General features: G+C 39.4%; 1 protein-coding gene across 1 annotated transcript; it reads left to right on the top strand.

Moving 5' to 3' along the window:
- Positions 1-88: 88 nt before the first annotated feature.
- Positions 89-13,368, top strand: LOC135480286 (glutathione hydrolase 1 proenzyme-like). The gene is made up of 13 exons (XM_064760090.1): positions 89-238; positions 855-1,018; positions 2,620-2,802; positions 3,265-3,387; positions 4,054-4,151; positions 4,681-4,873; positions 6,110-6,270; positions 7,998-8,147; positions 8,286-8,419; positions 10,023-10,210; positions 11,172-11,412; positions 12,779-12,892; positions 13,221-13,368. The coding sequence occupies exons 2-13, from the start codon at positions 876-878 to the stop codon at positions 13,365-13,367; spliced, it is 1,875 nt and encodes a 624-aa protein (XP_064616160.1). The 5' UTR covers positions 89-238; positions 855-875; the 3' UTR covers position 13,368.
- Positions 13,369-17,027: the final 3,659 nt, after the last annotated feature.

Here is a 17,027-nt window from a genome sequence, read left to right as displayed (position 1 = left end):
ATTTCTTTTCACATACCATTTGAACAGCTCTTTGTGGAGATCACGAATAATACTATTCTTCCCTCCTAACATTGGAGAGTTACATGTACAACTGTCATGTGAACTGATGAAAGCAAGCTGTGACAGCAGCTGAAGAGTTTAGGCACATGGTCCTGCAAAAAACTGATGGTTAACTGAGACTGAATGAAAAAAAAAATGATTGGAATGATATAGTGCTATAGCGGAAGGCAGTATTTAGGTAATCACAATGTGGTTGTAGTGGAACAGCTGTCTATGAAAATAACATTAACGTCGAACTGTAAACAGCTTTACTCGTACTATAGGACAAAATTAAGACTAGTATTTTGCTTAGTCATGATTATATAGGTTTAACTTCACCATTTGAACATCATCGTCTTTAGTTGATTGAGATTGATTGAGATAATAATAATGAAACTATTCGTATAGCTTATAAATATTTATCATTGGTTACAAATAAATACAGTAAAATATCATGTGATACAGCAATTTGATTATTATGTCCTTATCAAGGCCTTAACTGTTCTATCAGTTTGAAACCCTCAAACTGTTGCCCCAAAAATGCCCCAAGCAGGAGTGCAACAGAGTGCAATTAACTGAAAAACGATATTTAAAAAACTCTCTTTCCAATTAATGAAATACTAGCATACCATGTATACAGAGCAAATGTACACACTATATGTACGGTGGCTGTTATTGCATGTAGCCTAAGCAGATGAGTTGTAGGCCCTATGGCTAGTGTACAATTAGGCTACATTATAATCAATAGTGCACAATTATTAGGCTACAGAAGGCTGTGTAAATAGTCATTTCTTGTATTATTTTGTTTTCCACAGATAACTTAACCGTTACTCACAATGAGTTACATGTCACTAGAGCACAGTGGAGGCGCTCAGGAACATGCAGAACAGAACGAGCCATTGTTAGATGACTACACTGAAGACGATGATTTTGTGGAGGAGGCAAAGAGACGAGTGAAATGGAAGCAACATAAGAGAAGGTAATAAATGAGGGTGTGATTTAGTCTGAGGGGCCTCTGTGGCTGAGTTGGTTAGCGCACTAGCGCAGCGAAATAACCCAGGAACCTCTTACCAATGCGGTCGCTCGTGCTGGCTTCCTTGCTGGGCGTAAGTGGGAAGGTCTGCAAGCAACATGCTTTCCTCTGCCCAGTTTCCTCCCACCATAATGCTGGCTGCCGGCAAATAAGTGAAATATTCTTGAGTACGGCTTAAAATACCAATCAAATAAATAAATCAATTGATTTAGCTTGTAAAAGATGTTAAAATTTAGTCCTCAGAACATTCATATATATGTGTGTAAGAATTTGTCTAGATTTGTATTGTGTTTGCAACCAAACAAACATGAAACTACAAGTCAGATTCTCTCTGAGAAGCAGTTATGTACATATAGATGTATTAACTGAACATCCTTCAATTATACAAATAACACAGATGACTACTGACATATTTTGATCTGTCATGTTAGACAGAAAAATTGATGCCTTTCTGAAAGACTTCATACAGGAATTAATGTTATAGTAAAGGAGAACAGCCACTGTTGTACTGCAAAGTCACTGTTCTGACAGCACAAAACCTACCTGAGTGTGTTTATAATTTAATGCATTATACAAATAGATACTGCTAAAATCACCTAAAACTTGCATGAACGTATTGCGTGGAACAACAGTTTTAATCTGACATGAGTACTAGGTTTCTGCATTGAGGTTTGCAGTTACTACTAATTATTTAACTGTCATCATTCTTCATCGTCAAAAGTGTCATTCATAGCTAAGTAGTCTTAATGTACATAACATGTCAAGAGCATGATTGTATACTGTATGGCGCCTAAATAAACTGTCATATTTTCTTATCAGTTGGTAGCAGTATTCTGAACCCATTAATACCTATGTATGTATGTGTAATATCTTCTTAAGTTATTTAATGCCACTTTGAGATGACTGGTTTGGTTAATGGCTTGAAGCAATTCCCACCTCTTCTTGGCAATGTGGCAACCCTTTCTTTCTCACTCTCAGAGAATACATGCATATATGGATTTATCAGCTAGATTGACTGCATATTAATAGGCTTTTCAAAAATTATATACATTCTCCCGGGCCAAGAGAAATATCTCTAGATTCAGGTGTGAACCTTTTCCTGGTGTAGCAGTTTATGTGGACTGTTGGGGATAACAGAAGTCTATGATTCCCAGAGACAAGATCACCAATCATGTCATGGTAATGCATGTACTTCTCTGTAATTTGGTGTCATGATCATGTACATACACTTGAAGGAGCCATTTAAGTAGTATGGTTGAATCCGATCCCAACTACATATAGCTTGTCTGAAACCTGTAGCCATCAAGAAGTTCGGAAGCTTTCACATTGCCATTATCAGTTTCCTCAACCCAAAAAACTAAGTTCCATCATACAAGAAAAATATGCCTCTGTTTAGTGTTGTTTTTAATCATTAGTAAGTATGGATTAATGAGATAAGGGAAAGGTTTTATTTAGACATGTTTTTATTTCTCTGACTGTAGGTGTAAAACAGCCACCCTTTTCTTGTGCTTATTTACTTACACGTCTATACATGTCTATGATTGTAGATGTAAAATGGCCATCCTCCTGCTAGGATTTTTAATCGTGGCCACCTGTGTCGTTGTTGTGCCCATTCTCTTGTCACATGACTGGCCTAAGGGGCGAAACATCTTGTTCTCAAACTCCGTGTTAGGAGAGTATAAACATGCTGCAGTGGCCTCAGATGTTACACAGTGCTCCAACATTGGCAAGTGAGTCACTTTACTTAAGTCCATGCCAGTTAACAGAACAAAACTAGCAGTAATGAGAGGTTCAAGGACAAGCTACACAGACGGTCCAAATGACAGTAGAACACATCGTTCTCTTCTGTGATGTTGCAGTGCATGGGTACTTTATTTATGTTTTATGAGCCCACATACATTGATAATTATGATGAAATAAAGGGAAAAACAAATGAGTTCACAGCTTGATACAAGTTTTACAAGTTTACCAGTGCAGAAAATGTTTTAAAATCACATCTGAGGATAATTCACTTGTCCACTATGTTCATGTGAAGGACAGAGTATATAACCGTACAATATCTGACAGAAAATTGTAATTATGAATTATTAATTAAAATCTATATATTACTTTGGAAAACTTTCCAGGCCTTCTGGTGTGCTGCTTGGTCTTGAGAATATTTATACACATGTAGTTGCGTCTCTGTGTTTCAGAGATATCCTGGAGCAAGGTGGGTCTGCAGTGGATGCGGCTGTAGCCAGCCTCTTCTGTATGGGGCTGACTGATCCCCAGAGTATGGGGATTGGGGGAGGCTTCCTGATGACTGTCTACAACAGGTAAGTAAAAAGAACAGTCAAGTTGTTCAAGTTTGTTCATACAGAGTTCATACCATCCAGACACTGAGTCAAAGCACTCTTCCTCTTATAGTGACAGGGATAACGTATCTCTGCTGAAGCAGGATTTCATAGGTAAAAGTCTACCATCTTGGTAAGGCCAGGGTCTTACCAAAGACTTAAAAAATGTTACTTGGTGCTGTCTCATTCAGCACTAAAAGATTAAAGCTAGGAAACAGGACTGGTTGGCCTGGTGTCAGTATAATGTGACTGGGTGAGGTGTCATGTCTCCTGTCTGCGGCATGATACTTTAGGAATGGCAGCACTTTGGCGTCATGGACTCGCACTGCCACAAGAAGACACAGTATATTTACACACAACTAATGACTGCTGGCCGTCATATGTCATAAATTGTTAAGTACGACATTAAACACCAAGCATTCATTCATTGATTCTATAGACTGCACTCTCACAAAGAATATAAATATTTGTAAGATGCACACTGTGGTGGGAGGTTTTCTCCCACACCAACTAATCAACAATTCTCTATCCCTTTAACATGTTTAAGGACATTAGGATGAATTAAATGATAAACTTTTAATAAACTATCTGCCTAAGTTGACTTGTTATGTTTTTTTTTTAATGTTTCTGCTATATCTGTTTATGTAGGTCTACAGAGAGTACAGTGATCATAGATGCTCGTGAGGTAGCCCCTGCTGCAGCTAATGAGACTATGTTTGTGGATGACCCAAAGTTGGGAGCATCAGGTGTGCACTATCAAAAGTCAAAGTTAGACTCTTATTTGTAATTAGGGTCTCATTTATACCAAGAAATGTGTAACTAAGTTTCCAGACTGACTTGTCAGTTTAGGTCACTGAGTGCATGTTTACAAAGCTGAGACATTTATATGGTAAGGGATGCCTTGTATAGAAATGCATTAATTGAAGTGTTAGTCAAACGTTACAAATGTTACATAGAACTGTTTTACAGTACTTGTTTATGTGGTCCAAGAAGGTTGTTCGTTGTAAAGATGTCTTAAGTCAAGGGAGGCTACTTTTGTATACATGAATCCTGATAGTATGGTTACTGCTGGTATTACAAAATCATGCAGTCTGTAAGTTAGTATTTCTGCTCAAACTTAATTGTAAAGGATGCCCCTGAGCAGTAATCAAATGATTGTTACTGATTCTTCATATTCAGATTACTCAGCATTTTAGAGTTATTGTTGTGGTGTGACTGGAATTGACAAAACAGTTTATTATGGTCAGTGAATGGTTGGTCAATCTTATGTTCCAGGTCCATTGTCTATTGGCGTACCAGGGGAGATTAAGGGGTATTGGGAAGCACACCTTCTCTTTGGACGACTGCCCTGGGAACAACTGGTTAAACCTACAGTAACAATGGCAGTGGACGGGTTCACTGTTCCTGCATCTTTAGCTGAAGCGCTGGAAGATGATAAAACAAACATTCTAAATGATCCTCAGTTAAGGTAAGTAGGACATTTTTTGGTTATTGCATTTGTTGTTTTTTAGCCATTTTTGTTTAATATATCCTAACTCATGATGGCAGTCAATATATTAAAAGGTGGAAGACAAGTGTTATCTTGTAACTTCACATAACACGACGTGAGAGATCACCATTGACCGCTCATTGTCACCAAGGCTCTGAGAATAATGAAAATAAGGGAATTGTGAATATTCCAGCATGAGGATGGTATTGTATCACCATCAGCTGTAACCTGGTGATTGGAAGTCAAACATCTGAACCTCTCAGCCACAAGTAAACATCAGAAAGGCATTAATAACAATAGTTGTCATGGAGTGTGTAATCAGATTATCTGCAATGTCAGAGATACTCATTACAGGTTTCTTAAGGTGGTTCTATTCTCAGCATTTCAACTGATGTAGTGACTATTTTTGAAGTTATTGTATAGCAGTTTAAAGGAGGAAAAACATTAAAGTGACCCAGACTTCAATGAAGGGCTGTGAAAAGTTGTGTGCAAATATGGTTTGCAAGATATTTTTAAAAATATTCATTTGGTAAGAAGGAAAGGAAATTTGAAAATAATTGTTGTATGCTTGGTATTTGGAGTCACATGTATGCATGGAAAATAGGTCTAAACTATGAAGTGATGTACATGTATGTTTAACAAATATATATTAATGTAAATTTATTATTTTAATTCATTAAATCTGATTAGTGACAATATGTAAATGTAAATAAATTATTGAACTTCTGATTTAACTCCTTAGTCAGGAGAAATGTCCAAATTTGTGCACAAATAAATTTATTAAACATGCATCAATCCTCATCATGTTTATACATTAATGTGTAAGTGTTGGACTTCCCTATTTACATATTGTACCAAAAGGTGGTTCAGAAATTATGTCAGCGATATTCAAGTATTATTTTCAAATGTCCTTTTCTTCTTAAAGGAACACAACCAAAATAAATGTAGTAAAGCATAACGTCAAAAACCATTCCACATCCTTTCATCTGAAGTTTGCACATGTGTACAGTAAGTGATAGATTTGTCAAAATTAGGAACGAAGTATGGTAGGCTATATACACTGGTTGGTCAAACACACTCGTCTCTATTCATTGATTTCACAATGAGATGAAATTTTGCTGGGGGAGGTTAGTATCCCTGTACTCCGGCTAAGTACAACAGTCCTTAGGGATGTGACAGATTTTCATCAACCCATTGATTTTCTGTCTTGTCTAGGAAGGTGTACCTGAACCCAACGACCAATGAACTGTACAAAACTGGAGAACATATGAAGTATCCACAGTTAGGAGAAACCCTCAAATCTATAGCTAAGCATCCCATGGGGTTTTACACTGGAAAGCTGATGAAGGATATTGCACAAGAATTGTCAGACAAAGGCAAGTATCACTGTCATTACAGGTGTGGGTTGTCAGACAAAGGTAAACATCACTGTCACCACAGATGTAGATTGTCAGACAGAGGTAGGCATCACTGTCATCACAGATGTAGATTGTCAGACAGAGGTAGGCATCACTGTCACCACAGATGTGAGTTGTCAAACAGATGTAGGCATCACTGTCATCACGTGTGGGTTATCAGACAGAGGTAGGCATCACTGTCACCACAGGTGTGGATTGTCAGACAAAGGTAAGCATCACTGTCATCACAGATGTAGATTGTCAGACAGAGGTAGGCATCACTGTCACCACAGGTGTGGATTGTCAGACAGAGGTAGGCATCACTGTCATCACAGATGTAGATTGTCAGACAGAGGTAGGCATCACTGTCACCACAGGTGTGGATTGTCAGACAGAGGTAGGCATCACTGTCACCACATGTGTGGATTGTCAGACAGAGGTAGGCATCACTGTCACCACAGGTGTGGATTGTCAGACAGAGGTAGGCATCACTGTCATCACAGATGTAGATTGTCAGACAGAGGTAGGCATCACTGTCACCACAGATGTGAGTTGTCAAACAGATGTAGGCATCACTGTCATCACGTGTGGGTTATCAGACAGAGGTAGGCATCACTGTCACCACAGGTGTGGATTGTCAGACAAAGGTAAGCATCACTGTCATCACAGATGTAGATTGTCAGACAGAGGTAGGCATCACTGTCACCACAGGTGTGGATTGTCAGACAGAGGTAGGCATCACTGTCATCACAGATGTAGATTGTCAGACAGAGGTAGGCATCACTGTCACCACAGGTGTGGATTGTCAGACAGAGGTAGGCATCACTGTCACCACATGTGTGGATTGTCAGACAGAGGTAGGCATCACTGTCACCACAGGTGTGGATTGTCAGACAGAGGTAGGCATCACTGTCATCACAGATGTAGATTGTCAGACAGAGGTAGGCATCACTGTCACCACAGGTGTGGATTGTCAGACAGAGGTAGGCATCACTGTCATTACAGGTGTGGGTTGTCAGACAAAGGTAAGCATCACTGTCACTACAGGTGTGGGTTGTCAGACAAAGGTAGGCATCACTGTCACCACAGGTGTGGATTGTCAGACAGAGGTAGGCATCACTGTCAGCACAGATGTGGATTGTCAAACACAGATACATGTAGGCATCACTGTCACCACATGTGTGGGTTGTCAGACAGTGGCAGGCCTCACTGTCACCACAGATGTAGATTGTCAGACAGAGGTAGGCATCACTGTCATCACAGATGTAGATTGTCAGACAGAGGTAGGCATCACTGTCACCAAAGATGTGGGTTGTCAAACAGATGTAGGCATCACTGTCATCACGTGTGGGTTATCAGACAGAGGTAGGCATCACTGTCACCATAGATGTGAATTGTCAGACAGAGGTACATGTAGGCATCACTGTTACCACATGTGTGGGTTGTTAGACAGAGGCAGGCCTCACTGTCACCACAGATGTGGGTTGTCAGACAGAGGTAGACATCACTGTCACCACAGGTGTTCATTGTCAGAGAGAAGTAGCCATTAAATTAGTTATATATAGACAGTTGCTTGTTCTTGTGTTCATAATTTACTTTCTCCCAAATTTGTACACTCTCAAATTAAATTGGTTCCTCCTTTAAAATCATTTTCCATGTATAATGTACAGTTGATATACTTGTACTTGCTCTTCTGTTTATGTCAGGTTCCATCATTACTGAAGAAGACATGAAGAATTACACAGTCCGCTTGCGTGAGCCATCAGTCACAGAGCTGCGGAGTGGCCTGCGAGTTGTCTCTCCTCCCCCACCAGGAAGTGGCCCAGTGCTGGAGTTTATCCTGCAGATCCTGGATGGTAAGGGCCAGTTCTCATTCTTGTTAGAAAGCATCAAGGAAAGGTTTTTCCTAAAGTGGCATGGCGTCTTTAAAACACACTTTAATTACCTTAAAAACAGAATTGAATTTCTAGCAGGATAAGTTATTTGTGTTACAGGATATTCCTTCACCACAGGCAGTCTGGATCCACAGGAAGCAGTTGTTGCATACCACAGGATCATTGAAGCCTTCAAGTTTGCCTACGCGAAAAGGACTTACCTGGGTGATGAGGATTTTGTGGATGTGAAGGAGGTAAGATAAAGCTCAAATCCTGTACATGTAGAGTAGGCTATAAATTTCTTCTTAACATGGTAAAATACATGTCCATACCTGTCTATATGTTGACAGGGTTAATTTCAAGCCTGCTAGTCTGATGCACACATAAGAGGATACTCTCTTGTAAAGTGGTCTATACAGCTTCTGCTAGAAGCCCATTGGCTCTTTACAAGTACATATATAGAGGTCACAGAATCAAATCCAACTCTTAACTTGTTGGCTTGTGGATTTATATCTGAAGAGGATTTCACTCTGTTCTACCCATTTTTTTATTTCAACGACAAACCTGGCTGACATATTATCATGATGAACAGGTACACAAGTGAAATAATAATGGGGCACTGAATAAATATGTGCTGATGTAGGCGAATTCTGTTTTTACATGACACCGAAGCAAGTTGAAGCAACGCAAAAATATCATCACATTAGTCCACATCAGCAATTAATTATTCGTTAACCTATATATTGTATACCCAACATCAATCAATTCAACTAAGGGGCAAACTTTTAGCACCATAAATGAAAATTTGAGATTTAAGAAAATTTAAGATCATACATGGAGCAAAACTTGTAGTAATTTTTTATGAGTGGCGCATGGCAATGTACAGAGAGAAAATCGGCATTGTCATCAAATGGCACCAAGGCAACGTGCAGATAGAAATTTGGTAGTGTCATCAAATGGCACCAAGGCAACGTGCAGATAGAAATTTGGTAGTGTCATCAAATGGCACCAAGGCAATGTACAGAGAGAAAATCGGCAGTGTAATCAAATGGTGCCAAGGCAATGTACAGAGAGGTAATTAGCAGTGTCATCTAATGGTGCCAAGGCAATGTACAGAGAGGTAATTAGCAGTGTCATCTAATGGTGCCAAGGCAATGTACAGAGAGGTAATTAGCAGTGTCATCTAATGGTGCCAAGGCAATGTACAGAGAGGTAATTAGCAGTGTCATCTAATGGTGCCAAGGCAATGTACAGAGAGGTAATTAGCAGTGTCATCTAATGGTGCCAAGGCAATGTACAGAGAGGTAATTAGCAGTGTCATCTAATGGCGCCAAGGCAATGTACAGAGAGAAAATCGGTAGTTTCATCAAATGGCACAAAGGCAATGTATAGAGAGAAAATTATATATATATATATATATATATATATATATATATATATATATATATATATATATATATATATATATACATTGCAAACTGAACGATGGGGAGTTGTAGGTTTGAATCCAGTTCCTTAAGATTGGCTTAAGGCTTTAAGTTTCGGAGGTTTCTGATATACTTGGCACGGTGTGATGGTTCCCACTATATACTACCCACTTATACAGTAAACATATATGTGAAATATTCTTGAGTATGGTATTTATCTCCAGTCAAATAAAGAAACAGATAAATAAACGTATACAGAAATGTTATACGTGGACATGTATATCCCTATGAACTATTTCTCCAGAGATTTTTCTAAGGCTGTTCAAGAACAAAAATCATTCTGTTTTGAGACAAAACTTGCATGTGAAATTAGAGTTTCTAGATTCGCCGGTCTCTGAGCCAAATACAAGTTGTTTTCTGTTGTCTGCAGCTTGTAGCTAACCTGACATCTAGAGACTTTGCAGACCAGATACGGCTGAGGATATGGGACAACCAGACCCACAATACAGAGTGGTATGGCCCTGTATGGGAGGGCCGAGTGAAGACCGGCACTGCACACCTGTCAGTGGTCGCCCAAAACGGTGATGCTGTATCAGTAACAAGCACAATCAACTCCAGGTGAGCTTTACCTGCTGGTAGGTATGTACATTGTACCTGTAAGTCATTTTCAGCGTTTTACTCCTGCTATTTGTCAACTTCTGCTTTCCCATGATGAGTATGTAGAAGAGATGGCCGTATTGTCAGATTTAATATACATTTAGCTGTAGGAAGGAAAAGCTCTGGGGTCTGTTTCCCAACTTTAGAGGTTGTAATACTACACCAATGACTAATCCGGGTGATCAGTCCTGGGTGTGGTTCAACATAGTGATCACAGGTTATTAATCTGGAAACAAATGTCTTTATGTGAGAGATTAAATTATTACCCAACAGCCTTGTAGGATTAAACTTCAACTTTTGTACTTGTACAGCATGAGATGACTGAATAATCACATGACAGTTAGGCCGAGAAGGAAGAGGTCGGGAAGGCATTGTCTGTATTAAATTCACTGTGACAGTGTCTTGTTTATACCAGAGATCACATGTGCACTTATTTATTTATTTATTTATTTGATTGGTGTTTTACACCATACTCAAGAATATTTCACATATACGACAGCAGCCTGCATTATGGTGGGAGGAAACCTGGCAGAGCCTGGCGAAAACCCACAACCATTCGCAGGTTGCTGCCAGACCGTTCAATTACGGTCGGAGAGGGAGCCAGCATGAACTGGATTTGAACTCACAGCAACCGCATTGGTGAGAGGCTCCTGGGTCATTACGCTGTGCTAGCGCGCTAACCAACTGAGCCAAAGAGGCCCCCAGATGTGCACTTATAGTCTTGCTTATACAAACATCTGTAAAGTTTTAGTTGTACATACAAGATGATTGTGTACAATGTATATTATGCACATGTCTGTTTTTCAGCCAATGCCACAGGCTCAGCGACAACTCTACATCTGTCTCCCTACCCTGAACGTTGTTTGGAAACTTGCACAGAAACTGTGACAGTAATTAAAACCAGACTGATGTTTGTTACCAGGTTTGGGTCGTTGGTCATGGGTGAAAAGACAGGTATTATCTACAACAATGAGATGGATGACTTCTCCTCACCGAATGTCACTAATGGCTATAACCTACCGCCTTCTCCTGCCAACTTCATTCGGGCTGGAAAGCGCCCTCTATCATCCATGTGTCCAGCCATTGTGCTGTCACAATCTGGGGAGGTAATGATGGCTGTAGGAGCTGCTGGTGGATCAAGGATCACCACTACTACTGCAATGGTAAGTATAAGAATAATATAAGGATTTTGTGGTACTGTATGGACTGTGCAAGAGAATCTCAAAGTGTACGTAAGTGTATAATATAGACAATCATATTAGGCTCTCTGATGTACAAGAGCCGAGATATCCAGGGATTAAACCAGGGTTGCCAAAGACATTGAAAACGGTACTTGTTGCTACCTTTCGTGATGTTCAGCAAACAGAGGCTAGAGGAAATAGGACTGGTTGGCTCGATGTAAGTGAAAAATGACTGGGTGGGGTGTCATTCAATGGATCTGGTGTCTTCGATATGATACTTCAGTGATGGCAACACTTAAATGTCATGGACTCACCCCCACAAGAACACACAGTACATGTACACACACCTAATGACCCCTTGTCATCATATGACTGAAAAGTTGTTAAGTATAATGTTATACCCCAAGCATTCATCCATTCATCCATTCATTCTGTGATGTACAAAATGATATTGACCCTCTAAAGGCAATTGCTGCAAATGACTACTTACAATATAGTACATTTTTCAGTACATAGAATCCAGAAAGCCAGAAACAGCCACCTGGGTACACTTCCTCAAATCAGTTTGAGCTCAAGGTTGTCCTTTCAGCTGTATGGGGAAAACTAAACCATTTAGTAATGTTGATGTCTTGTCAGCTATGTGGGCGAAACTATACATTCTTTACTATTATTGGCTGTGATGTCTTTTCAGCTTAGGACCTTTCAGGAATATGCATGGTTACCCAGAGTTCATGCTGTCCATCATTTGATAGGGATGGTTCACTCTGATAGGACATGCATCAAACTTTATCCCACATCAGACAAAATATTCCACTTTTCATGGACAACAGTGGTTACATGGGGTACAGATATATTCCCAAATCATGCAAACGATGTCAAATGTGTCTGCTGAGTAGGTTATCTCCATTTGTTGGGGTCCAGCAATTGTCACATATGCATCGGTCTTCCGCACTGAATTGATGGGTGCTTGCAGGATAAATTCGTTACATGGTGACTCATTGATACGATATGCAAATATATAGTGTCAGTAATCTTCATATTGTATATATTTGCATATTCTATCGCTGAGTAGCCGTGCAACTAATGGTATATGACTGACAACATATTTACTTCATCTTGATAACAGATGACTACTTGATGGTACATGCGTATGTAATAGTGGTGTGCATTTTCTCCCACCATAAACCTGGCCACCGCCATTTAAGTGAAATTATCTTGAATGTGGCATAAAACAACCAATCAAATAAATAAATAAATCTTTTTATGGCAGTTTTTATCAAACTCCATTATAATTTGTACACATAATTTATTAGTGCTGAGAGAACCCATATTTTTGTGTTGTTTGAAGGTTATGGCGTATGTGCTATGGTTTGGGGACAACATCAAGCAGGCGATTGATGAGCGGAGGTTACACCACCAGCTGCTACCTGCACAAGCTTACTATGAACAGGACTTCCCACAGGTGAGGTGACAGAACACTGACAGCTTTCTTCAGTTCAGTGTTAAATCCATTGTAAGTGGCGGGAAAACCAGGGGCCAATTCCATAATGCAAGTTCTGAAATTTGATTTAGACTTATATTTTTAACTTTTGGTGATTGATATTGAAGATCTAAAGTTTGGTTTACATGCATTGATACCTTGTAAACATTCTTATTTATGACATTAAACCCTTTTCAAATAAATAAATAAATAAATGCTTTTGAATGGAATATAACATGCATGTATACAGGGAATTGTTCTCCTATTCAGGCATTTGGTGTTATTGTGTTTGTCTGATTTTTCTATCCAGGAATATGTAACTGGATTAGAGAAACTGGGTCACAACATGACCTGGCAGAAGCTGGGTGAGTCTATAGTACAAGGTATTGTCCGAGAGAATGGTGTCCTGCAAGCCAACTCTGACTTCAGAAAGGGAGGAACTCCAGCGGGGTACTAGTCTTCAGCAGGGTACCAGTCAACAGCATAGTTCTCATCACATTGATAATGTTATTCAGCACCAAGTCAGAAAGCTGAAGTAGCTGACCATTAATGTACTAATGTAACTATAGTGAGCCCCTACCCCTTTCTGCCTTTGTGTCCCACACACATATTTACAGTGTTGTATCAGTACTAAACCTGCTGCTGTCCGAAATGAGTCACTTGATCAAAGTCTCAGGGAGGTGTTGTGCTTTATACAGTGGTGATATTTCATCATGTTTAAAATATACCAGTACTGGTTGTCAGTAGATTTACACTTGTGTGCACAGATTTTAATCATTTATATTCCATAAATATCAATCTAATATTGAATTTATTGACGAGTTCTAACTTTAACAAACAGTGATAATCTGAAGCAGTTGTACGGGTAAACGAGCAATGTCCTATTGCTTACCTGAAGAAATGGCAACAACCAAGCCATTTTATTAACACCATGTATTCCTTCTCCAGTTCATCATAACAATGTCACATAGAAGTCCGCACCATGCCAGAGTAGAAACTGATGGATTTCAGCGTTGTAGATGTTGTAAAACATTGGCTCCTTCTTCTAGGTGTCCTTCTTCATGCTGGCTCCAGCTCACAGTATTAATTTTATCATTGCATAAATAACGTTTTTTAAAGGAAACGCACATGTTGGCGTAACTAGACACTGTCTAGAAAACTTGATACTTTCCATGTCTAGTTGAACAACTAGGATTTATGAATTTCTACTAACTCATGATGTCTTCTTGTTTGTCTGATACACTCTCTACTGAAATACTGAACTGAAAACCTCTTGTTTGTCTGATACACTCTCTACTGAAATACTGAACTGAAAACCTCTTGTTTGTCTGATACACTCTCTACTGAAATACTGAACAGAAAACCTCTTGTTTGTCTGATACACTCTCTACTGAAATACTGAACTGAAAACCTCTTGTTTGTTATTTCATATTTGTTGAGGACTACTTTTCCAGACAGTTTTGGTGTTTGGCAGTGTCGCAGTACTTACACAATATGTAAAATGCAATCCCTGTTTTTTGGGCACATGTAGTACTACACAGCCAGTATTACCTTTAACAGCATTCCATTATATACATGTATAAGTTACTAAGACACTGTTACCTTGAACCTTACCTTATTTCCGATGTGTAACACAGCATTCTAGTTAAAAATTAGCTGATTTTTGTGTAAAGTGACGAAGTAAATTCTTTTTCATATATCAGCGCCGAAGTATGCCATCATTTTGCCTGTTTATACGTGTATATGTACAATAGCTTTGTGTTGAAATACCAAACATTTTGTGATGGCCATTTGTCTACCAGTGGCATTTCTTGGTGGCTGTTCAGTTCTGCTTTGTATTGTGTTTATGCCAAGGGTAATGACAATTATTTCAGTTTGGACTAGGAAGTGTTGTGAACAAAATCTGACAGGTGGAGAAGATTAGTAATGGCTAGTTAATTATGAGCAGATTTACTCAGGTGTTCCCTGCTGGTGATGGCTAGTTAATGATGAACAGCTTTACTCAGGTGTTCTTTGATGGGTGATGGCTAGTTAATGATGTTCAGATTTACTCGGGTGTTATCTGATGGGTGATGGCCTGTTAATGACTTACTCAGGTGTACCCTGTTAGGGATGGCTAGTTAATCATGAGCAGATTTACTCAGGTGTTCCTAGATGGGTGTTAGCTGGTTAATGATGAGCAGATTTACCCAGATGCACCATGATAGGTGATGGCCATTTAATGATGAAGAGATTTACTCAGGTGTTCCCTGATGGGTGATGGACAGTTAATGATGAACAGATTTACTCAAGTGTTCCCTGATGGTGATGGCTAGTTAATGATGAGCAGATTTACTCAGGTGTTCCCTGATGGGTGATGGACAGTTAATTATGAGCAGATTTACTCAGGTGTTCCCTGATGGGTGATGGCCGGTCAGTGATGAACAGATTTACTCAAGTGTTCCCTGATGGGTGATGGCTAGTTAATGATGAGCAGATTTACTCAGGTGTTCCCTGATGGTGATGGCTAGTTAATGATGAGCAGATTTACTCAGGTGTTCCCTGATGGGTGATGGCCAGTTAATGATGAGCAGATTTACTCAAGTGTTCCCTGATGGTGATGGCTAGTTAATGATGAGCAGATTTACTCAGGTGTTCCCTGATGGGTGATGGCTGGTTAATGATGTTCAGATTTACTCAGGTGTTCTCTGATGGGTGTTGGCCAGTTAATGATGAGCAGATTTATTCAAGTGTACCCTGATGGTGATGGCTAGTTAATGATGAGCAGATTTACTCAAGTGTACCCTGAGGGTGATGGCTAGTTAATGATGAGCGGATTTACTCAGGTGTTCCCTGATGGGTGATGGACAGTTAATGATGAACAGATTTACTCAAGTGTACCCTGATGGTGATGGCTAGTTAATGATGAGCAGATTTACTCAAGTGTACCCTGATGGTGATGGCTAGTTAATGATGAGCAGATTTACCCAGATGCACAGTGATAACTGATGGCCAGTTAATGATGTTCAGATTTACTCAGGTGTTCCCTGATGGGTGATGGACAGTTAATGATGAGCAGATTTACTCAGGTGTTCCCTGATGGGTGATGGACAGTTAATGATGAGCGGATTTACTCAGGTGTTCTCTGATGGGTGTTGGCCAGTTAATGATGAGCGGATTTACTCAGGTGTTCTCTGATGGGTGTTGGCCAGTTAATGATGTTCAGATTTACTCAGGTGTTCCCTGATGGGTGGTGGCTAGTTAATGATGAGCAGATTTACTCAGGTGTTCCCTGGTGGGTGATGGACAGTTAATGGTGAACAGATTTACTCAGGTGTTCCCTGATGGGTGATGGACAGTTAATGATGAGCAGATTTACTCAGGTGTTCCCTGATGGGTGATTGACAGTTAATGATGAGCAGATTTACTCAGGTGTTCCCTGATGGGTGTTAGCTGGTTAATGATGAACAGATTTACTCAAGTGTTCCCTGATGGGTGTTAGCTGGTTAATGATGAGCGGATTTACCCAGATGCACAGTGATAACTGATGGCCGGTTAATGATAAGCAGATTTACTCAGGTGTTCTCTGTTAGGTGATGGCCTCTTTTAGATGAGCAGATTTGCTCAGGTACACCCTGGTGGGTGTTGGCCAAGCTTGATTGCACAAAGGAACACAAAGTACAATGATTTATGATTTTATGATATTTATACAGATATAGACATATATATATATACTTGAAATAATATGTTGCCTTAATATCTGTAACTTTTTTGTATTTTTTAATGTTATACAATTTTTTTAATTTTATCATTTTAGAAAACATATCAAAAACATATCGAAAGAGCCTTAGCTCTGTCACAATTTTGACCAAATTTGTGTTTGTACCTTTTAAAGGGAGCAAATCTGCATGTATCCAAGTTTTGATAAATGTACATGTAGCTGTTGTCGCTTTCCTGCTGTATAAATTGATGTGTTCATTAGCCTTGAATGTAGTAGAAATCTGGGCCTTTATGAATCATTGTTTACTGTGATTTGTGCCGCTGAGATTTTTACTATTTCATGGATTATCGGATCTTACCACCTTTACTTGCTTGTTGTGCATGGCGAAGTACTCATTATTCAAGAGTTTTAATAAAA

Source organism: Liolophura sinensis, chromosome 1 (genome assembly GCF_032854445.1).
Source record: "Liolophura sinensis isolate JHLJ2023 chromosome 1, CUHK_Ljap_v2, whole genome shotgun sequence".
Classification (NCBI taxonomy): domain Eukaryota; kingdom Metazoa; phylum Mollusca; class Polyplacophora; order Chitonida; family Chitonidae; genus Liolophura; species Liolophura sinensis.
The sequence above is the reverse complement of the archived record's forward strand: the minus strand, read 5'-3'. Positions and strand labels throughout refer to the sequence as shown.